The sequence below is a fragment of the Mytilus edulis genome, chromosome 2 (genome assembly GCF_963676685.1).
Source record: "Mytilus edulis chromosome 2, xbMytEdul2.2, whole genome shotgun sequence".
NCBI classification, from domain to species: Eukaryota; Metazoa; Mollusca; class Bivalvia; order Mytilida; family Mytilidae; genus Mytilus; species Mytilus edulis.
The window spans coordinates 19,004,163-19,029,503 of NC_092345.1; the positions used below are offsets into that span (position 1 = coordinate 19,004,163).

Below are 25,341 nucleotides of genomic sequence, written 5' to 3' on the forward strand. Positions count from 1 at the left end.
TCATTGTTATGCAAGTACATGTAGCAACAACAAAAGATGATAAACACTTTAAAAACATTTATTTTACATTCATTTTAATAGGAAGCATATTTGTAGCATATAAAGCATATAAAGCATATAAAACATATAAAACATGTATCATAAATCTGACGATTGTATTAAGTTTACTTTCACAACACAAAATATATATTTAGTAGAACAAAATCATGTTTTGTAAAGGCTGCCTTTTGAGGTATAACTGCACATTTTATTGACCAATGCCATTGTTTCCTGTATTATTGTTGAACATTTCTTTGAAGTTTTCATCATTAAGTACATCATCATCATCATCCTTTTCGTCATCTTCTGAGTCACTTCTAGCATCTTGAAGCTGAAGTAAACATTTGTAATGTATACATGTACGAAATAGAAATAATACACACATTATAAACTATACTCTCGTTTTCGATGTTTCGTTTTATTGTGTAAAAGTGTTGACCGAAGCACATTTTGTATGAAGCATGGAAGAGCTTTATAATGAAAATGCGATTGCAATCAACGCTTTTACAACCCAGTCAAAACTATTAAATTTCTATGCTACAACTATGAAAGTACGATGTATAGCAAAATTTCTTTTGTTTTCCTAAACATTGTCGTGAAGTTGTTATATCTTTTTTTGCAAATTACACCAATATGGGTCAAGCAAATGTAACAATGTAACTTTTGATGGACTTCATTTCAGCGATTTTAAAGATAGCCTTATACTTCAACTTCAATCAGGCAACTAAGTAACATCTGCACGCAGACATCTCACATGTGCATAGCATAAAGTGACCAACAACTGTCAAAAGTTTAGATTCAGAATTTAAAAGTTGATTTAGGTTTAAAAGTATTGATTTTTAAAATAGCTGATCTCTTAAATTTTAGTTCAGTTTACATTCTAGAAAAAAATGGTATTCGTTGTCAAGTTATTACAAATTTACATAATCTTCCGTATCTGGGTATATTTCTATAACTTCCTTTTTTTCATTTCTAAGTTGAGAAATACAATTTGAATGCTCACGATTGCTTTCAGTCTGACAGTCAAAAGTACGGATTTCGAAACATATGTATTTTTATTATTACTGTTTGAAATCTTCATCCATTCTGTGTCATTTTTCATGAAATATAGACAATACTTTTGGAGAAACTACACCGGAAAGACTAAGTTGACTGAAATAAATCGTCCTACTAGACATATCATATTTCAAATATTGTACAAGAGATAGGATTTGCACATTAATTCCGATAACTCGCTAGTCTTGTGCAGTTAATCTAATTATGATTTACAAATTACAAAGAGAGAACAAAATGGTATGAAAAAACAGGTGAATGAAACAATAATAACACAATGTTGACTGCTGTACCCCTATTTTTGACATTCTTACCTATTGTGTATGTTTGTTTTGTTCACGCATTGTTGTCGATATAATGGAATTTGATGCGACAGTCATACAAGTGAGAGGTTAAGCTATAAAACCAGGTTTGATCTACCATTTTCTACGTATGTACTAAGTCAGGAATATGACAGTTGTCATCCAATGTTTGATGTGTTTGAGCTTTTGATTTTGCCATTTGATTAGGAACTTTACGTTTTGAATTTTCCTCGGAGTTAAGAAATTTTGTGATTTTACTTTTTTTGCAACACACTTACCTCTCCACGTGTAAATTTTGTTGCTGCAGACTTAAAAATTAAAATCGTCCACAGAACATGAAGCACTTGTAAAACAACTAGTAATGCCTTCAAAAACTGTATAACAAGGCTGCTGTCCAACGTTTTTATATTAATGTCATTCTCTGCTAGTGTTGGGAGTTCTATATACACCGAATACAAGACTCTGAAGAAGAAAAAAATCGCAATTCATATACGTCTCATGGTATAGTATTAAAACTGAGCAAGGGGGAGTATTTTTATACATTTCTAAAAAACCTGAGATTTATTCCAAAAAACTGTAATTTACTTACAGTTTAAACGTTGGTCTTTATGATGTGTGTTTTATACTTTTATGTCTTCTAGTCAGAACTCAAAATTAATACTGTAAATCTTAACTCTTAATTTGCCATACAAATAACATTCAGCCTATTAAAAGATTTAACAGGGTTTTTTTCATCACGGCAAGAATTTTTATCATTTAAAGGGGCACTAGGTACGAGATTTATAAAAAATCTAAAATATGATTTTTTTTATGTGTTCAATCACTTATGAAAGTGAAATAATGAAATACTGTTTCGCTTTTAGCAGTCAGTAAGGTTCAATTTTGTAAAAATAAGCTAAGAAACATTGTTGATGAATTATGCACGTGTACGATCCGCAAAGAATCATTCTTATACATGTTAAGACGATTATAGACATATATTTTTAAACAACAATATGAAATTAAACAGACCTAGAAAAATCTAATTGCACGAGCTTCTTACTCTATCTATATCTATGTTTATGTTTATATCGCTTATATGGTCATCAGAGGTTTTTGTAGGTAAATAAACTCATCATAGATTCCAGGACTAAAACTATATAGTTAATTAGATGGCGTCTAGACTAAAATACACACAAAAAGAAGCTACATATTATTATTTAGCTAATGCCCTGTAAACTGTTTATTTAAAACGATTTATTTTACATTGTTATAATATAAATAAATATGAGAATTTGAGTCAAATCGGTGAACATGAATTTGACAGCTAGTTCCCCTTTAACATGGAACGCAAGTTTCAATTTTGAAATTTAGCCAGTGTTGAAAAATTTGAGCATTTGTGAATAATAACAAATTTTAGCCTGTCAACACTAAGGTTGTGAGTATAAATAGGCCGGCATGGGTACTCCGACTTCCTCCTCCAATAAAAATGACCACCATGAAAAAGCACAATAGTATTGCAAGTGGCGTAAAACCAAATCAAGCAATCAATCAATCAAAATATTCAGCCTTTAGAAAAGGAGTCTACGTGTAGGGATGTGCTTTATTGCTTATTTTGTTTTACCAAAATTTCAATAAAAATCACTAAAATTTAGTTATTTGTATTTTCTTTTTCCAATATGATGCTTATTTTAATCTTACACATATGGGTAAACGATAAGTCTTGTTAAAATCCACAAAAACAAAAATACAACAAAGCAAATGTCTGCTACTCGGTGCTTCTTGCAGTAAACAGCTGATTTAGCAAACTGAAAATAAAAATGTTTTAAATCATAATACATAATAACTGAATATGAATACATCGATACTTCTCAGAAAATCGGGACCATTTGCAAAAATCATATTCAAGGTGTCATGTGTGGGGAATGATTTGCTAACCCTCCCGTGCACCTCAGATCCTCCCTTACTTTTGGTAGGGTTCGCGTAGCCCAGTCTTTATAGTGTAAATTGTTATTTGATTATTGTCTTTAAAGCTGGGGTCACACATTCACGATTTTTACTGCCGTCCTTGACAGGACCATTCCCGATTAAAATTTATCAAAAGTCTGATCAAGATCCTATGAATCGTGGATGTAAATTCATACTTTAAAAAATTAATCACGACAACAATCAGATATTGTTCAGGAAGCGTCGATATTCAACCGTTTTCAAGCGAATTTATCCCGATAATCCCGTTCTAAATCCGTTTCTAATCCGATTTGTATCTTTCGCCAGGTAAAATTCGACCGAGTCTGTCACGACTGCGTCCCGATTCTACCGAATGTAATCCGACAGAGATCAGATAGTGACAAGACAGTGAACCGACGCTGACGGAAGTTATCCGTTCGAACAAATTTCTCCAGATCATTCCCGTTCCACAGAACACCGTCCCGAATACACAGAACATTGTTAGGAATTCGATCCGATACAGCAGAATCTGTCACGACATAGGCACGATTGTAATACGACTAGACAAAATCGGCTGAGTTTCCCCGAATGTTACGGGACGCACCAAACTGTCGGGGTGCTTTGCCGAACTATTCGGACCCTTCCCGACCAGTAGGAATCTGTTACGAACTAAAACGACTGCGTTCAGACAATAATAGGACATTCCAGATAATAGAGGATACTAATCCGACTTTTTCACTTTTCGTGTCGTATCGCTGTCTGATCTCAAACGGGAGTAATAATCGGCAATGTGTGAACCCCGCATTAGTCCTTGTTTTTGTCATGGGGGTTTTCAGTTTGTTATCATCTAATGACTGTGAATATTCCTTTGATATAACCTGAAAATTCATAAATGTTATCACCCCAGAATCTTTTATAGCTTACTATAGTCTGATTAAAACCAGCACCCACTATCCACTTGCGTTTGTAGATTTGAAAAAGAAAGACAAACTCAAATGTATAGTTGGGGCTAGTGTTAATCAGACTGGTTTGGATATGACTTACCGTTAGAAGATAATCCACCGGATCGTGTATACATAGAACCAGTGCACCAATACGTACAACATTGACAGACCATGATAATATCAAAAGAATAACTGTCACATTATGATGAATCAAAAATTCTAAGAAATCCTAAAAAAGAAAAAAAACCAGTTACCGGTAAACGAAGAGAACATATCCTACAAGAAAAAGCGGTAAACATTCATTCTGAGGGGATTCCGTTTTCCGTATTCAATGCTTCACCCCCACCCCAAAAAAGGTGAACAAAAAACAAAAACGCTCGGCTGTTTTAAGTTAATATTTATATGGTACTACCATACGTTGTCACTAGTGTAGTTTGGAATTTCCATCATGTCATTTATAGGGTCAAAAGAATTTTAGGACTACGACAAATGAAGGAAAATGTATTTCTTTTTCAAATAGCTTAATTTAAAGCAATTTTATATCTTTCTTTGTCTAGGGACCACAAATCCTGCAAAAATCGCCCAACCATAATACATTGGAATTTCCTATGATATAGATATAAGAAGATGTGGTATGAGTGCCAATGAGACAACTCTCCATCCAAGTCACCATTTATAAAAGTAAACCATTATAGGTTAAAGTACGGTATTCAACACGGAGCCATGGCTCACACCGAACAGCAAGCTATGAAGTGCCCCCAAAAATATGACTGTATTTCTAATATCTTATCACATGAGAAATGCATTACATAACAAAGTGTGAAAACAGGCATTTTCAAGTAATTTTATCTGGTCCATGACCACAACTTCCTTAAATAGTTACCAAAGGTACCACGATTATAATATAATACGTCAGACGCACGTTTCGTCTACATAAGACTCATCAACGACGCTCAGATCAAAATAGTTATAAAGCAAAACAAGTACAAAGTTGAAGAGCATTTAGGACCCAAAATTCCAAAAAGTTGTGCCAAATACGGCTAAGGTAATCTTTTCCTGGGATAAAACATCCTTAGTTTTTCGAAATATTCAACGTTTTGTAACAGGAAATTCATAAAAATGGCCACATAATTGATATGCAACACCGAAAAATGGCCACATAATTGATATGCATGCCAACACCGAAAAATGGCCACATAATTGATATGCATGCCAACACCAAAGTGCTGACTTCTAATCTAACTTAAATTAATACGGGAACGAATCTCGTACTGTTGTAACTTATTATTCCAAATATTTTATCAATCATTCGGTCATTACAGAGAAATTGCGGAAAGCGAATGTTGTAAGTAAACATATGTGTCAAAACTCCGCAAACAATATGCTCGACGTTTAATTTCTTATGATAAAGCTTTTAACAAACTATCTAATTAATCATTTGAAGCGTTTGAAGCGTTACACAAAAAATGGAGACTAGGAATTGACGGACTGGTAAAAAGTTAAATCACAAAAATACTGAACTCCGAGGAAAATTCAAAAAGGAAAGTCTCTAATCAAATGGCAAAACCAATAGCTCAAAACTCATCAAATGGATAACAACTGTCATATTCTTGACTTTGTACGGGCATTTTATTCTGTAGAAAATTGTGGAATACGCCTGGTTTTAAAGCTAGCTAAACCTCTCACTTGTATGACAGTCGCATCAAATTTCATCATATTGGCAATGATGTGTGAACAAAACAAACAGACATAATAGGTAAAAATGTCAACAAGATGCTCCGCAGGGCGTAGCTTTATACGACCACAGAAGTCGAACCCTGAACGGTTGGGGCAAGTATGGACACATCATTCAAGCTGGATTCAGCTCTGAATTTGGATTGTGATTAAATAGTTGACACAGCATAGGTTTCTGACACATAATGAATGTGGTCAAATGAACTTAAAATATTATTTTTGCTTTTGAGCAATTCACTATACTGTTGAATGTTAATCCTCTCAAAAAAAATGTTTAAAGAAATTTCTTTTTATTTCTGAAATCTAAAATAAGAAAAATTGAATCCCCCCCCCCCCCCCCCAATTTTTTTTCACCTCCTCCTTTCCCTTATTTCAAAATGATATCAATTTAAATTTCTAATGGAGTTTGCAACAATAACTACTCATTTAAATACATCATAAAATATTGAAATATAAAATGTCATACAGTCATGGTTAAAATTAATATTAATTAATAGTAACTTCTAAAACAAGAGGCTCTCAAGAGCCTGAATCGCTCACCTTGATTCTTTTGGTTAAATCTCTCATCAATGATTATTTTGGCTTTTCAATTTATTTAAATGTTTTTTGGATCGTCCTATTTTCTTCAAAAGCCAAAAAAAATAATCATTTTCTCCTATGTTCTATTTTAGCCATAGGAGCTATGTTTCTTGACATACAAGGAAATAAAATATAAAATTTATACTAGATACTCTGAAACTCATTTAGCCTAAGTTTGGCTGAAATTGATACAGCAGTTTCAAAGGAAAAGATTTTTTAAAGTAAGTCAACATGATGAACAAATTGTGAAAAAAGTCTTTAAAGGGCAATAACTCCTTAAGTGGTCAATTGACAATTTTGGTCAATTGACTTAATTGAAGATCTTACTTTGCTGAACATTATTGCTGTTTACAGTTTATTTCTATCTATAATTATATTCAAGATAATAAACAAAAACAGCAAACTTTCCTTAAAATTATCAATTCAGGGGCAGCAACCCAACAACAGGTTGTCTGATTCATCTGAAAATTTCAGGGCAGATAGATCTTGACCTGATAAACAATATTACCCACGTCAGATTTGCTCTAAATGCTTTGGTTTTTGAGTTATAAGCCAAAAACTTCATTTGACCCCTATGTTCTATTTTTAGCAATGGCGACCATGTTTGTTGATAGATCATAACTTCGGATACAATTTACAAACTAGATACCCTAAGGAACATTCAGTTAAAGTTTGGAAGTATTTGGCCCAGTAGTTTCAGAGGAGAAGATTTTTGTAAAAGATTACCTAGATTTACGAAAAATGGTTAAAAATTGACTATAAAGGGCAATAACTCCTAAAGGGGTCAAGTGACCATTTCCGTTTTGTTGACTTATTTGTAAATCTTACTTTGCTGAACATTATTGCTGTTTACAGTTTATCTCTATCTATAATAATATTCAAGATAATAACCAAAAACAGCAAAATTTCTTTAAAATTACCAAATCAGGGGCAGTAACCCAACAACAGGTTGTCTGATTCATCTGAAAATTTCAGGGCAGATAGATCTTGACCTGATAAACAATATTATTCCATGTCAGATTTGCTCTAAATGCTTTGGTTTTTGAGTTATAAGCCCAAAACTGCATTTGACCCCTATGTTCTATTTTTAGCAATGGCGACCATGTTTGTTGATAGATCACAACTTCGGATACAATTTACAAACTAGATACCCTAAGGAACATTCAGTTAAAGTTTGGAAGTATTTGGCCCAGTAGTTTCAGAGGAGAAGATTTTTGTAAAAGATTACTAAGATTTACGAAAAATGGTTAAAAATTGACTATAAAGGGCAATAACTCCTAAAGGGGTCAACTGACCATTTCCGTCATGTGACTTATTTGTAAATCTTACTTTGCTGAACATTATTCCTGTTTACAGTTTATCTCTATCTATAATAATATTCAAGATAATAAACAAAAACAGCAAAATTTCCTTAAAATTACCAATTCAGGGGCAGCAACCCAACAACAGGTTGTCTGATTCATCTGAAAATTTCAGGGCAGATAGATCTTGACCTGATAAACAATATTACCCCTGTCAGATTTGCTCTAAATGCTTTGGTTTCGGATACAATTTATAAATTAGATACCCTAAGGAACATTCAGTTAAAGTTTGCAAGTATTTGGCCCAGTAGTTTCAGAGGAGAAGATTCTTGAAATAGTTTACGACGACGACAGACGACGACAGACGACGGACGACGACGGACGCCAAGTGATGGCATAAGCTCACTTGTCCCTTCGGGGCAGGTGAGCTAAAAATGGAGGATGTGTCCAAAGGGACACAGATGATGCCCCCGCTAGCATATAACGTTATAAAGGGACATAACTCAAGAACTGTAAAAGTGAAGCTGCCAAAAATTGAACTTGAACTGAGTTTAGAGGTAATAAGCATTGTCGATACCTGTAACTTGGCATTGCACAAGGTCATGTTTTTCTCTGGCTGTTTATGACGTCTTTACACTTAATCCATTGGATGTTGGATGTATACGGATTGATTGTTTAGTCTTAGATGCATGATTTTTTTATTAGTGGCTTTGAACTAGCTGTCAGATAACTGCGAGCACTCTCAGATCTGTTCATTGTGTCTTTTTGTGTCGGGATGTGTAAGTACCCGGCCATGTCCACTTTTTTTTGTCCATCTGATGAGTTAAGCCTTTTTCAACTGATTTTTATAGTTCGTTCTTATGTTGTACTGTTATACCACTGTCCCAGGTTAGGGGGGTTTGGATCCCGCTAACATGTTTAACCCCCCCACATTATCTATGCATGTGCCTGTCCCAAGTCAGGAGCCTGTAATTCAGTCGTTGTCGTTTGTTTATGTGTTACATATTTGTTTTTCGTTCATTTTTTTTACATAAATGAGGCCGTTAGTTTTCTCGTTTGAATTGTTTTACATTGTCTTATCGGGGCCTATTATAGCCGACTATGCGGTATGGGCTTTGCTCATTGTTGAATGCCGTACGGTGACCTATAGTTGTTAATGTCTGTGTCATTTTGGTCTTTTGTGGATAGTTGTCTCATTGGCAATCATACCACATCTTCTTTTTTTATATTATATACACATTTCATTAAATTTAGTTGAGACAAACCTATGTTAAGAGAACAGAAACGAAAAAGTTCTTCAATGTTTCCACTTGAAAAGGGGCATAACCCTAGAATGGTAATCAAAGTGCTTGTTATCACTGAATGGTAAAGTTTGTTTTAATTTATCAGTTGGAAGTAAAAGTGAATATTGCATTGTATATTGTATATAGCATTGATTTAAGTTGATTCAACTACTATTCTGGACAAAGAAAGATAACTCCAATTTTCAAAGAATATTTCATAAAGAATTGGTTTTAAGTGATTCAACAACCATTCTGGACAAAGAAAGATAACTCCAATTTATTGTCTTGAAACTACAAAAATGTTTGTTTTTGACCCCTTTTTGGCCCTTTATTCCTAGAATAATTGCCCCATGACCCTTAAAATATATCCCAACCTTCTACTTATGGTATTAAACATTGTGGTACAATTTCAGAACAATACTTATTCACAACTTATTGTCCTGACACTAGATAAATGCTTGATTTGGGCCCTGTGGGTCCCTTACTCCTAAACCTTAGGGTCCATAACCCCCAAAATCAATCCCAAGCTTCCTTTTGTTGTTATAAACATTGTGTTAAAATTTTATTGATTTCTATTTACTTGTACTAAATTTATTATCCGGAAACTATCCGTCTTCGGACGACGTTGACGACGATGACGACGACGACGACGACGACGACGACAACGACGATGTGATACCAATATACGACCACAAAATTTGTGTGGTCGTATAAAAATAGGAATACAGTCAGCAACAGTGTGTTATAATCTTAATCACTATAAAACAAACAAATTCAGGTTCATCGATTTTACTTACATTATAATCTCTGTTTTAAAACATACTAAAACGTATTTCAAAATTATCAAAAGTCTAAAATAAACAAGTTACATCGCATGGGATCAAAAATATGTATAAAACTTTCGTGTATATCTTAGTTTTGGTGCCTTCTAATTAATTGAGTTGACCTCTGGTGACTGTCAATGGTCATCTAACCCGTCATGATCATAAATATAGATTAAAATCGATAGCGAACTCGTACAATTTGGCATTTCTAGGTCTGTTTGATAACATATCATAGTTTTAAAATATATGTTCATCATCATTTTTACCTGTATAGAATGAGTTTTGAATGATCCCATCAGTCAAATAAATAATTTACCCTTGTTTCACCTTGTTGACATTCTTTTCCTTTCAATAACTGAACACGCATAATTCATGCGCAACCTATCTCTAACTAAGGGGTCAAATTGAAGGTCACATGAATTCGGTTTCAATGAGGTCGAATTATTCACTTGCAAGGGTACAATTCATCAGCAATGTTTCTTAGCTTCTTTTGACAAAATCAACCCAAATTGGTTTTCTAAAGCGAATTATTATTTCACTATTCAACAATAATGATTATAAAACACAAAAATCATATTGTTATGCCACCTATGATAGTAGAGGGGCATTATGTTTTCTGGTCTGTGGGTCCGTTCGTTCTTCCGTCCCGCTTCAGGTTAAAGTTTTTTGGTCAAGGTAGTTTTTTAAGAAGTTGAAGTCCAATCAACTTGCAACTTAGTACACATGTTCCCAATGAAATTATCTTTCTAATTATAATGCCAAGTTAGAGTTTTTACCCCAATTTCACGGTCCACTAAACATAGAAAATGATAAGGCATCCGTGTACTTTGGACACATTCTTGTTTTTTATATATCTTTAATGAGTGGTCTTTTAACAACAAAAGACATAATCCATGACACCTGTGGAAGATATTTGTTTAGGTTTTTTTTACGTTTAACGCTGCTTTCAGCACTATTGTGTTTTTTTGTGGCGTTTAGCTTTTGTTAGTGGAGGAAACCGGAGTGCGCGGAGAGAACCATCGGTAGGAAAACTGATGATCCTAGTACAGCATCGGTGTTGACGGGTTAACAGTTCGACTACTTCGACAACACGGCCACCAATGTCCGCTAGGATATATATTTAAGTTTGAAGCTTATTTTGAGATCCAAACAGTACTGTTTGATATACCTATTTGACATAATCACGTTTTTTTTGGGACAAAAAAATGACTAATTTATTCAACCTTGAATTATAAAGACACCATTATTGAAGCCACTTACTTTTCTTTTATGGTCTGTGAACAGCATATAAATATATGAAATATAATAGCCTAATTCTAAGAGGTAGTAGTAATACATATCGTTAGACACTGTCTGAAAAACAAACAAAAAAATATTCAAAATTGAAAATATAACTGAGAGTTCTTGAGAGCACGATTTATTCATTAGTTGTAATTGGCTTTGAACTGGCTTTCATTAACTGCGAGCACTTTAAGATTCTGTGAATTTGTATTTATGTTAGCAAACCCTTTTTGTAGTTTGCAACGTCAAATCCCATTTATAAGAATGGTTGAGTGATCAAACATTAAACTTCACCACATTCTATATGTGTCTGTCACAAGTCAAGAGCCTCTAATACAGTGGTTGTTTCTGGTCGCTGTTTGACATATTTGTTTTCCGTTTGTTCGTTTTTTATAGCTTTAATTTTTTTTTCATGTCGGCGTCTATTATAGCTTTCTTTGAGTATGTGTTCATTTTTGAAGACAAATACTGGTGTTTACAATAAATTCTATATTAGTTGTCTCATTGGCTAACGTACAACCTCTTTTTTTTTTTTTTTTATAGTGAGCAACATTTTAGATTGAAATCAACATGTGTGTAAGATGATGTGCCCTCAAGCATGTAATACATTTACATAAATAAACAAAATATGTTCAGATTTCTTCAGAAGTGTATGTCAGTGACCTTTGATCCGTTTGAAAGTTTTTATCCTTTTGGTGAATAAATGTGTTTTTTATGTTAATGTTCAAGTCAGAAGGGGAAAGTGTATCGTCCATCTAAAAACTAATTTAATATATCATTTATTTCATGGGGTCTTTTTAACTTTTGTGTCATGATCATTCATTATATATATATATATACCAACCTTTCCCAAATAATTAAATCATTCACAAATAACAAATAACAAAAATACAAAACAAAACATAAGATGCAGACACACTATGTACAAGTATTTCATAAAAGGTCCATTTGATCTTCCTACTTAATCATAGTTAGTCTTACATTTTATTTTCATAAGTAACCCTCACAAGTCTTATATATTATTTTAACAACTAACACTTACCAATAATGGCCAACCTTTCCAACAGTCTTCTGTTTTTGTACTCCATTGTTTCTACAATATTATAAAACCAAATACTGATCACTTCTGAATGGTATGTGATAATGTCCTTCTTACTTTTTTTTAATGGCTTTGGACACCTCATGACAGCAAAAGCGAGAAAATTAACCTAAGACGACGTGGTTAATTTCATGTCAATTTCATTAGCAACGCCATGTGCCTCCTTAGTTTCTAGCGATAATTTTCCATCTCAAGCGAGTAGCATGATATGAAAAATCATTACAAAAAAAGATCAAAGGAAAATTGCACAAAAAAGCGATAATGATAAATGTGTCACATTGATAGAAATTTCTCATCGCTTGATATGATGTTTCGATGAAAACGTTTGTTACACCCCTAGTTTTTGGTGAGGTTCGTACTGTTTCAGTCTTTGGTGTTCTATGTTATGATTTGACAAATGTATACTGCTGTTTCAATTCTAATTGGTTTTTTTATTTGGACTTGTTATTTGTTGTTTGTTCTCTTCTAATGGGTTTGAAAAGAGGGTCGAAAGATATCAGAGGTACAATCAAACTCATAGATCGAAAATAAACTGACAAAGCCATAGCTAAAAAAGAAAAAGACAAACAGACAAATAATAGTACACAGGAAACAACATAGAAAACTAAAGACTAAGCAACTCGAATCCCACCAAAAACTGGGGGTGATCTCAGGGTGCTCCGGGAGGGTAAGGAGATCCTGCTCCACATGTGGCACCTATCGTTTTGCTCTTGTTATTACAAATCTGGTAAATAGTCTAATTCCATAGGTCTCATTCGTGAAAGGGATCCTTTATCACTAGTTTGATGGGATAGATGCGTTCAACAAAGTCACCAAATATTGAATTACTTAGTGAGAGAACATCATCTAACTAGCGGCAATTAAAGCAAAAGGATATTGCTAACTTCTTATCTTTCTTCCTAAGAAGTTCCTGTATGAAGTCAGCCTCATAATAATAAAGGTTCAAGTCGGCAAGATGAGGGGCACAATTGGCTCCCATTGGAATGCCGACAGTCTGTTGAAAAACACGTCCTCCAAACATAGCACTGGGTTTGAATGTCCCTTTGATATCTATTGTCACACATTTACACATGACGTAAATAACTTAAGTGAGCGTGATCTTTTTTTTTTGGGGGGGGGGGGGGAGTGAATTTTTATCATTACTGCTTTTCCCTTCGTTTTGTTTGTTTGTTTTTTTGTGGATTGGGTTCATTTTGCCAGTTGTTATATTAATAATATCCGTATATTGAAAACTAAAATCTCCAAATTCTCTATCAAGATATCATGGTTAAAAACATCGGTATCTTCTTCTTCTTGCATATGAGAGTTGGGAACGTTTAAACTCTGTGGGACTAAGTATCATCTAGAGTATCTTTTGTTATCACTTTTAGGATTTTTTGTATATTTTTTGGGGCTCTAGCAGTTTTCCAGTATCTTTAATCGATACTAATAACGCAAAAATGTAAATTATAAATATTGAACATCATAACTGTATACTTACATTGGATAAAACATAGATTCCATACCAAGATAACACAAAGTAAAAAGCAAATGACCAACTGAAAAAGTAAGAATTTATAAACAATTGCAATACATGCCAGATTTAACAATTGATGTACGTGTATTAACGAGTTGATCGAAAGATGTGTAACTTTTAATTCGCAATCATTGTCAGATACTTATGGAAAATTCATTAAATGAACTTTATTATCGTTGCTCAATATTCAGGACGATACATTGAATATTTATTTACGTGCTAGCTCACTTGGTAACAAGCAGATGATACGAAGACATTTTCAAACTACCGTCATCCATTTCATTCCGACTTCTATAGCCGATCAGTCGTTGCTTTTATTTCAAGAAATTCGGCATGCTTGTCTAGATTTATCATGTAAAATGCCGCCTTTGGTTTGACCAAACTGGTGAGCATGTAACAATGAAACCAAAGACATGGTTTGTAAAGTTGATGAAAAAAGGTTGAATAAGACATCAATAAATCAAAAGGAAACGTATACAAAAGTCTGTAATTCTTAGCTGAAACGTTATACATCTTACTTTGTTTATCTCCGTTTTCTTTTCTTTTTTCCTGTACATAGTTTCTGATTAAAAATGTTTCAATAATCTGTCACAAATTCATTAAATAAAAAAAAACTACGTGTTTACAACAGACCTGCTGTCACTCAATCGTTTGATTCCGGAAACCTTGTCCTGCTTTTTCCTTTTTTTGAACCAAAACTGTATGGTTCTTTCAGATATACCTGTTTTCTTAGATAAAACCTGAAAAAGTGTAAAACAAATTCTATAAGTATCTTTAAATTATGAAAAGGATTGAATTTAATTTGAGTCTACTACTCCCTGATCAATAGCATTGTACTTGTATCAAAGTAGCAGACTCATATATATAGTTGTACCAGATTTAGAATGAAATTCAAAACAGTGTGGCTGTTGCCATTGATTGACTCATTAAATTCATCCATTGACTGGGACAATCTATGTGAAATGATACCACTTTGATAGATAAAATTTAAGATTTTGGAGCTGAATACCGAATTATCAATCAAGCGAAATTGTATTTTAGATATGTACAAAAAATTCTCGATAAGGACAGAAAAGAATTTACACTATACAGGAAATACAATGTATTATAAATGCCCATTGTGTTTTATCTATTGACATAAAAAGCCAAACAATCTAATGTTCTACGTCTCTTACCAGTATAACATCAGAAGTTGGACTTTTACTATTCTTGTATTCTTGTTCCAAAACTGGATGGTCAAAAGTATTCTTCCTAGGAATGCTGTCCTTAAGTCCAAAGTAGGTTCCAATTGGATATACCACAAGTCTATGCAAAAGGGACATGTTTGTTTTAAAGCCAATAGTAAAATATGTAGTGATGCATTTAAACGTGTGGTTGTTTGATTTCACTGAGGAAATGCATACTTGTATATATTTAAGAAGATAAACATCAAAACAATAAGTTTCTTAAAACTGGTTACGTTTTCATACCTTGTAAGTTGTGAACACATATTGACAGTCACAGAAACAAATTTATGTGATAGGAGTTTTTTTGGTAGCTCGCTTAATATAATAATGGAAACCCAAACTATCTTTTATTGAAATCATTTAATTATAAGATTATATACCTATGAAATTAATATAAAAATTTCTTATCACAGTGGTAATTACCTATCAAATATGTGACGTATCAAAACAAACGCAAATGCTGTTATTATTGACGGAAGAACAATATCAGATGGAATTGGCACATAATCACCAGGATGTAATTGTCCTAGGTTTTCTGGTCTCAGAAGTTCTGGTTGTAGAAGCTGGTCTATCTTATTATTCAGCCAGGTAATCATTCTCATATACTAATCTGGTAATAAAAAGGATACATATAGTTAACAAGCAAGCTAACCAAACAAATTACCTATACCTACACACTCAAAGCATTTTGCTGTAAAAGGAGAAGAAAAATAAAATCAGGTTGCGTGTATGCTAACGATCTCATTGGGTTGACATTCTAGGGATTACACAATCAATACAGATGATTTATAGTTGAAAATTTCTATCTAGAAAATGAAGACTTTTCAATATGTTTTACTGTAATGATAGTAGTATATCTATTTTTGTTATTGATTAATGGTAAATAGTGTCAGAGGTAGCTTTTAGAAATATAGAATTCAAGGAAGACTGGAGTGGTACAAAAACGAAGAACATACAAAGAAAATCAGAAGTTTTAACATCAATATACAGTTTTGTACTGAGGACAGACGAAGAAAAAGAAAAAGGCACTAGAAAAGAATTCCCTAGTTTTGAAAAAATGAGATAAGAAGACATGAAAACAGTTGACGAAATATCAACAATAATTTTATCAACATATCTGTATGAATAACTCTTTTGGAACCTGTTCACAGTCGCACTAAATGCCAACTGAACTGCGTAAACTTTATCTTGTATCTTGTGGTTGATTGATTGCTGCTTTTTTCCCATCCAGTGGGAAATATCTATATTTAAGCTTGACTGCCTCACAACCAAACGGACGACCCCCCCCCTTTTTTTTTTGGCAAGAGCTTAACTGTCGGTTTGGAGAAGACCAAAAGATGATCATATTTCTATGCATGAGTCAACCCTTGGGATTTTAAAGTATACCGCTTCAATTCGATATTAGTTTTATGTTCCATGGCAACATCGTAACCCATTCAGATATTTTTCTGTTATCACATCTCGATTTCACTTACATGTAATGTATAATGAGGCGCTGGGGTAGATAACTATTCTCCACCTTCATGATAAGTGATAAGGTCGAGGGAATAAGGTGAAACATAGAAAATAAGAAAATATGCTTTTTCCCAAATTGCAAAGGGGAGACAGAAGATTTTAACAATGACCTTATTAGAACAATACCGATGAAAGAAATAACAGCAGCGGATCCAGTCATTTTTAAAAAGGGGGTCCCAAGCCAGGATAAAAGGGGGCTTCATACTAAATGTCCCCATTCAAATGCATTGATCATCTAAAAAAGGGGGTTCCAACCCTGACCCCCCTTCCTCCTTAAATCCGCCACTGAATTATACTTGATTGATTGATAGAATCAAGTAAAATATAATACCTCCACGACAGAATATAAATTAGACACAACACATAGAAGCTTCATCATGTTCATACATGTATATTATTTATTTTGTCTAGGGCTAATGGTAAAAGTCAATATTGAATCGTAAGTTATATATCGGTTATCAAACAAATGCGATTAAAACCGCAGTCATAAATGCCAAATCTATTTATTGCTCCGTGAAATAGCATGATAGCAATAGGTCAAAAATATATGATAGGGTTCGTATTTCTGAAATTCAAAATATATTAAAAGGGTGGGGGTACCAAATGTCCAAGCAACTTACTCTCCCTTCCCATCCCCTCCCCCATCCTCTGCTCCCCGAGTATCACATATTAAACTTGCTCTACTTTTTCATTCATAAGTTTTAATTCGTTCTTAACAGCTTATGCATACCAGTTGAAACGGGGAAATCAAATCTTAATTTCTATCGTCTATCTTGAACGCCTTTTAGTTTTAGCATCTTTCCTTTTTCTCCTGGGTACCCATTCATGCAGTCCATATGTGACATATATAGGTATACGGTGACCTATAGCTGTTAATTTCTGTGTAATAGTGGTCTCTTGTAGAGAATTGTCTCACTGGCATTCATACCCACACACCTTCTTATTTTTTATATATATACACGTTACTTACCTTGAAGAAAAACAAATTAACACCAGAAAAAAATGTACAAATTTCCTCGTACGTGACTGAAGAAAGGAAAATCGCAAGATAACACTAACTACTTTATTCACTGAAGTGTGTTTATTGATTGCTGCATTTCATCATGAATATGCATGATGTAAACGTTCGATTTCGTTAGAAGATATATATAGGCACTGATATAGAGATAATGGAAATAAAAATAAGAAATATAATATCTTAGGTCATATAAATGTCGAGTTATCTCTCCAATGCAATTTAGATATTGGATTTTCCAAATTTAGAACTGATAAAAAATCTATCTTCATTATCATAACACATAGTCTTTCTTAAACACGTATATTTATAAAATCACATTATCATATTTTTACATCATTTTTATTGCCATTTATAACAATATAATTTCCACTAACAGTTTGTATTTCTAACTATTTTGTTTATTATTATAAGGTTGCCATAACGATTCCTCGTTAACCGTTTAATATAAAGAAGGCAGCACACTTTTGATTAAGAAAAGATCGATTCTATCATCTTTAAATGTATTTCCTGATAATTTCGCGTATTAAAGGACAGACAATGATGTTGTCGCTGGCATACATTTTTTAAATGTATATAGAGCTTGTTTTTCTTGGCGTAGACACACACACACACACACAAATACAAATAAATTTTGATGCAAAAGAGACATACCTTTGTAGTACAGAATGTCTACGGGTGTAGCTGTATCCGTCCAGGTAAAAATTGTACGAGTTAGTGTATTGTAATGTAAACAGCCACGTCTATTGATTTTACTTCGGACAAATTTATCAAAATTAGATGTAATGTTGGCTATCTAGCCTATTTTGATACCTCAATGTAATTACGCTATGATTATAAGAATAATTTTTATGTAGTTGCACTTATGAAACGACCATTTAACTTTTAAAAAGGGGGAGGGGTATGTTTTTTTCCTGAATAGCTGAATAATAAACTGATCCCAAATTTGATGAGAAAAAAAAATAAGTAGATGACACAAAAAAATAAATCTGAAACCAGATTTTCCCATACCTTATAGTGTTAAATTCAGAAGAAGAAAAAAAATTGATTAATAGGCTAGCGTTAAAAACAAAAAGTACCTACTAAAATCCCCGTACAGCAAACAACTATTCGACGCTATTAGCCGAACACTTTATCCACTTTATTGACATGCATTTATCTGTGTAAACAATAGTTTATTTCGAAATACTGTGTTTTACAAGCTTAGATATGACACACACACTCGAGCACACACATGTATCTTTGTTCTACGAAAACGTAAAATGAATAGTTGAAGGATAATTTTTTAATAACCAGATTTAACTCGTTTAACATGTGCGCCCTATCATATTCTGACGATTTTGATTGAAAGCCGAAATCGTAATCAGCCCCGACTTAAATTTATGTTTTTTCATCGCTTCTTAAACTTCTTCTTCTTTCAGGTAAGGAACCGAATTCAATATTTGAATGTATGAAGTCCCGCTTAATTAAGGTGTATCTTTATCCTGTGTTGATGCTCTATAGTAAAGATAATTTTATCTTAGAGAATAACCATTTAACTTCGAAAAATAAAGGGGTATGGTGGTTTAAAATATATTCTGAACCCCAGTTTGATGAAAAAATATTCTGGTCAAGCATATGACAAATAAAAATATTCTTAATCCAGATATCCCCCAAATAGTAAAGATAATTTTATCTTAGAGAATAACCATTTAACTTCGAAAATTAGAGGGGTATGGTGGTTTAAAATATATTCTGAACCCCAGTTTGATAAAAAAAAAAATATATTCTGGTCAAGCATATGACAAATAAAAATATTCTTAAACCAGTTATCCCCCAAATCTTATAGTGTTAAATTTGGGAAAAAATAATCTGGTTGATAGCGTTGAAAAAATAAATAAAATTCGCACCTTGCAAAACCATACCCCCTTTAAAGTCAAATGGTTGCTCCCTACCGGACTTCACAGTTGTATTTTCCTCCGCTTCGGTGTACCTTTAACCGGTAGGGATGCTATAAAGGGAAGAGGATGAATCAAAATTAATTCGTCGAAGAAAGATAGACAAACAAAAAGACGAAGAGACAATTTCCACCAGTCAACAAAAAGCACTGATCAAAATATTAAGAACTGAGCAACACCGACACTCTAGGAACTAGTGTTTTCCCAGGTATTCTTTTGAGTTGTTTCACTTTTTTCATTTTGAAACTTTTTATACAGTTACTTTTTTAGAAGCAATCTTGATGTATATATATAGTTGGATGAATATAAAGTATATATCTTTTATACTATTTTTGAGAATGGTGTGGATAAAGATGAGCTATAAGGTAACAAGCTACAAATGACCTATGTGCATGTAAGTCAAAACCAAAAAATCTTGCCAAAAATAGTAACCAGGCGCGGATCCAGAGGGGGGGGGGGGGGGTTCCGAGGGGTTGGAATCCCCCCCCTTTTTTTTGGACGATCAATGCATTTGAATGGGGACATGTAATTGGAACCCCCCTTTGTCCTGGGTTAGGAACCCCCCTTTTTTAAAATGGCTGGATCCGCCCCTGGTAACCATGAAGAAGGGCCATACAGAGTCTAGGTAGATTGTTTTTATAGTTTTGTTTGTTGCATTGGTTGCTGCTTGCTGTTGAGTTCTTATGTAGATTGAGGTGATGTTCATTACTAGCAGCGATTGTTTATAGATATGTATAAGATACACAATTAACTTACCCCGTTTTGAGGGAGGTCCAAACAGAAGTCTTTTCCGTTTGATATTGTCTCCTCAGGTTATGTTTATTTTCTAACGCTTCACTGATTACACGTGAACTGTTTTCAATTCTAGATACTCAACAAGAAAAACAGCAATGGAATTAAAAAAAAATAGGTTCTTTAGTCCAGGTGAAATTGTTAAATATAAATTGTTAGAATACCACAAAATATCTACTTAATTTGTGCTAATGTCAGACATAATAGTGTCCTGTGAAAAAGTGTCCATGAGGACAGTTTTTCATAGAATTTTGGTATTTGATAATGTCCATTGCCATGGAACAGTGTCCCTCAAATGGACAGATTTTACTGCAAAATATATAAAATAGTGTCCACCCACAGGACAAATTTTCATAGTAGTTGCTATTAAATTGTGTCTTCCAAGGGAAGTATAACTAAGGTCATTAAAAAGTTTGATTATACTTGAATTTTAATTAAAATATGAAGGATTGATGCGAAATTGATTGTAAACCAACAAATAATGGATGGAAGTAAATATAGAGAAATTTAAGTTCTAAGAAAGCCTCCCCTGAATTTTCTACACCAAAATTTTTTAAGTAATAAAATAAAATATTGACAATATGTTCACGAAAAAAATTGAATTTATATTATAAACAACACAAGTTTACAGTTTTACAGTTTTAACAGTGTTATCATGATACGTGGTATGTCTGTCGTTTTTCGAATTTTTGATCGAAAGTGAACCGTTTCAGTTACTTTTTTTTTGTTTTTTTGTGTGGCCGTCCGTCTGTTATTCAGTATTGAGGGGGTCAGTATTCGTACGAGAACACATATGAAACTTTGCTTTCGATAATTTTGAATAAAAACTTAACTATTCACATTTCTTTGGGGCTCAATCAAACAGAGGAAGTTCCTTTTGTATCGTGAATCTTTTAAGATATCGGAAATACGTTACCGGCTGAATCAGCTGTTGGATCGTTTTTTTTAAGTCTCCCGATCGTACAAGAATATAATTTATGGTCAACGCCTTAGTAGGTAAACACTCCCATTCGTTGTAGCAGGGACTTTCTATACTAAGTATATACTAGACTAGTATTGAAAGTCCCTGGTTGTAGTTATATACATGTCTGTTCAGCTTTCAACAATATTGAAATCGAGTCAAGATCCTCAAAACAAAAAAAATATTTTGCGTTCTATTATCTTGCTTTATATGTTTTTTGAACTTACCAGTTTCTAAAAAAAATATCTTTAAATACAGATAATAATTGTTTGCATGAAAATTGCTCCAAGGATCCAGCAAAACTGATCTTTCTTAAAGTAAGGAAATCGAAGGAAAACGGGTAATTTTTAGCAAAATCATTTGAGAAAAAAACCCGCGGTCACAATATATTTAATGTTAACAATTACTAGTATACGTCAAAAGTACGGCCTTCACGACGGAGCCTTGGTTCACCCCGAATAGCAATCTCAGCTTGTTTTTGCGTAAGTTTGAGTTGCTTCCAAGTTCAAGCAATACTGATGTTTCTTAAAGTAAGGAAATCGAAGGGAAACGGGTCATTTTTAGCCAATGACTGAGGGGGAAAAAATCGGCGGGGGGCTGTGCCCCCAACCCCCTATCTTAGGGACCTCATTCCGCGGCCCCATACCCCTGCCTCCCCTGAATTCGAACCCTAGTTACGGCCCTGAAATGGTAATGACAATGAAGGAATAACAATAAGAAGGAAGTGTAAAATTAAATCTGAAGGACTTAACTATATTTATTATTCAGCCTAGAAGAAGGCAATTCAAAATAAATAATGTCATTGCCATGAAATATTGTATCCTAAGTGGACAGCATTTTACAGCAACAGTTATGAAATATGGTCCATCTACAGAATACATTTTTGTAGTAAATGTCATTAAATTGTGTCCTTTAAGGAAAATAATACTGTACAGCATCTATTACTAATTAATTAAGTTTGAGTATATAATTATACATTTTTGTAAATATGAAGATAAGGATGGTATGAGTGCCAATGAGACAACTCTATGTCAATGTAACAATTAATTAAAATTCGCAATTGTAAAGTTAAAATGCGGCCAGTAATAACAAGGCAATGGATATCATTTAATCATATAAAAAAATGCCCTGGCGGACACAATGTCCTGTGAAAAAATGTCCCCCTGGACAATATTATGGTAGTGGATTAAATGTCCATGTTCATGGACACTTGTTCATACCTGAGGACATATTTTCATAGGAAATTGTGTCCATGACACATTTAAATAAGTAAATATTGTCCATTGACAGTTTTTACTATGAAAATGTGTCCAGTGGACATTTTTTCATGGGGGACATTATTAAATCCTACACTAAAACATCGACTTTGTTCACTTAAGAAGCAAACTGAAGGTATCTGAACCTATCTTTCCCAGGTATTGGTAGATACCGGTAGGCTCCCTGATGGACTGTGGCATCCATTGTCCTGAAGGAGTGAGAACGAAGGAGTAGAACTCATCCAGTGCCAAAGCCAATTGGATCCTCTTTGTTTACTAAGTAATTGAGAACATCTGGACGATGCACTGGGAGAGAAGAAAGATGAATACATGAGTTGGTTAATGAGGGCCAGCGAGAGAAACCGCGAACAAGAGAATTAAATTGAATGAAAGCGAAAGTGGGCGAAAAGTGAAAGAGAACAAAACTGTTAGCAAGAATTTGTCAGCGAATGTGTGAACGAGCAACAGGACGATATAGAGTGGGAAAGAATGTGAGCTGACGAGAACGAGTGACTGTGCGAGAGATAGGAAGTGGATGATACATAGTTTTATCATTATGAATGAAATATTTATAGTATGTTAGAAAAAGTGTAAACACGAAAGACAATGAAGAGACGAGTGAGAGAGAGTCCACGAGTGGATGAGGTGGTGAGCGGGGGGGGGGGGACACATGATTGAGAGAGGGAGCGAGTGTCAGCGACAGTACGAGACAGTGTGACAGACAGTGAGCTACAACACTAGTGTAATGAGCGCGAAAGAATAAACGGTGAGAAAGTAGACGAGAGAGAATGAGAGAATGGTTGACGGCACAAAGAGTGTTGCTGACGTGTGGCTCGATTTAATGTGCATAACTCAACAGTTTAGAGACTGACGAACAGATATCGATAAATTGAAATTGCACTGTATAGGTCGATATCTCGTAGACCACAAAAAAAACTATCGCAAAGGGAGGAGCGCTGCCTTCGCTTTACATCAACGTTTGACAAGTTTATTCCGGCCACAAGAGTAGTGCCTCCTGGTGTACTGACAATACTTCCAAGGTAGGTGCACTGTTGTACATCTTCAACAGTAGATTCGTCGATCTTAAGACAATCTTGCTGGTTTGTATTTAGCCTCATTGATTTAGTTTTTCTGTGCGCTGATGTATAGGCCTGTTTGTTTTGCTACTGTTTCAAAACTTTTGGTCTGATGTTGTGCATCTTGAAAGCGATGGGATAGTGCACAAATGTCATCAGCAAATTCAAGATCTTCAAGACGTGTTGTGAGAGTCCATTCAATGCCTTTCGGATCTTTGTAGGCTGATTTACTAACCCAGTCAACTACTATTAGGAAAAGGAGAGGATAGAGAAGACAACCTTGACGTACCCCAGTTGTAACAGGGAATGATTCGGTCATAGTTCCACCGTGTATAACTTGACAGGAAAATTGGTTATATAGCAGTTTTATCATTTTGATGATCTTTTGTGGAATTCCATAGTGTCCCAGAATGTCCCAGAGGACCTGATGGTCAATGCTATCAAAAGCTCTCTGGAAATCCACAAAATTAAGATAGAGGGTCGTCTACCATTCTATTGTCTGTTCGAAGATAATTCTCAATGTGGCTATTTGGTCTACACATGATCTTTCTTGTCTAAAGTCAGCTTGTTCATCTCTAAATATCTTGTCGATTTCATTTTTCATTCTGCTAAGGATGGTGTTACAGAGCAGTTTGCTAGGTATGGACAATAAAATGATACCTCTCCAGTTGTTGAAAAGCGACTTGTTACCTTTTGGGGGGATTTTAACTAAAAGTCCTTTACTCTGTGAACGGACTGATCTAACATTCAAGTAAAAGTAACGCTTACCAGATACCTTTTTTCTTAATGCTAGCGCAGCCACGAAATAACCAAATTAACCCAGGTTCTATGTACTTTACTTAAACCATTGTGGTGACGTCAACCTATTCATTTACCGTGGATTCTTTTTCTAGAATCAACGCTTCCTAAATCCGTCGCTGAAATGGACTCACCAAATTATATTCAATTGTGTTCTTTGTGTGTCTACGGGCTCATGGTTTCTTTTTCAAGAATTAACGCTTATCCATTGTATCTATATCACATAAACTATGAAGACTAGTTCTGCCCTGGACACCTTTTCACACTAGGGGATAAGTGTCTACAGCAACCGACATAACGGACAATTCTCTGGAAGGACAAAGTTAATACTTGACCGGACAGTAATTTGGACAAGTATAAGTCAGCATTCTAGGAAGGGAAGTTTTGAAGAAATAATACCTAAATTATCATATTTATTTCATACCAAAATACACAATAAATATTCTAATATTAAGACAGTAAGTTTTACAACAATACAGAAGTTAAATAAAGCGGGGAAATGTCTTACTTTAAGTAGGGGCTTTTAAACTGTATCATTTAAACCATTTTTTACCAAAGTCCTAGCGTTTGAACCCTAAATAATGCCTATACATTTATGAGAAGAATTGGTCCAGAACAGTATTGGTAAACAGCATGGCTGTAATGTATACTGATAATTACATTCGAGGAAAATGTGAATTCTGGACAATGAATCAACAATTGGAAGTTTTTAATGACCTTGACTGGCTATACAGCCCTTGCACGGTCGGCTGGACAATGTATACAATGTGAGTTCAATATATAATTAATAACAAAATTACTTAACAAATGGTACTTTTTTGAAATAAGATTTGCCATTAAATCAATTTCCAACACAGTCTTACCTTTAACTATGAATAACTGGT

General features: G+C 34.0%; 1 protein-coding gene across 4 annotated transcripts; it reads right to left on the bottom strand.

Annotated features, from left to right (window-relative positions):
- Positions 1-42: 42 nt before the first annotated feature.
- Positions 43-25,341, bottom strand: LOC139511640 (ceramide synthase 4-like). Of its 4 annotated transcripts, none has more exons than XM_071298590.1 (11): positions 25,321-25,341; positions 15,531-15,717; positions 15,057-15,186; positions 14,515-14,621; positions 13,846-13,903; positions 12,309-12,359; positions 11,246-11,338; positions 4,365-4,493; positions 3,075-3,181; positions 1,673-1,856; positions 43-370 (listed from the first exon to the last, which is right to left on the bottom strand). In XM_071298590.1, exons 2-11 carry the CDS (start codon positions 15,707-15,709, stop codon positions 248-250), a joined length of 1,161 nt encoding a protein of 386 aa, XP_071154691.1. In that variant the 5' UTR covers positions 15,710-15,717; positions 25,321-25,341; the 3' UTR covers positions 43-247. The 4 variants fall into 4 exon arrangements, with proteins under 4 accessions (XP_071154691.1, XP_071154688.1, XP_071154689.1 ...); XM_071298587.1 differs by lacking the exon at positions 25,321-25,341 and adding an exon at positions 20,331-20,458; XM_071298588.1 differs by lacking the exon at positions 25,321-25,341 and adding an exon at positions 18,292-18,429.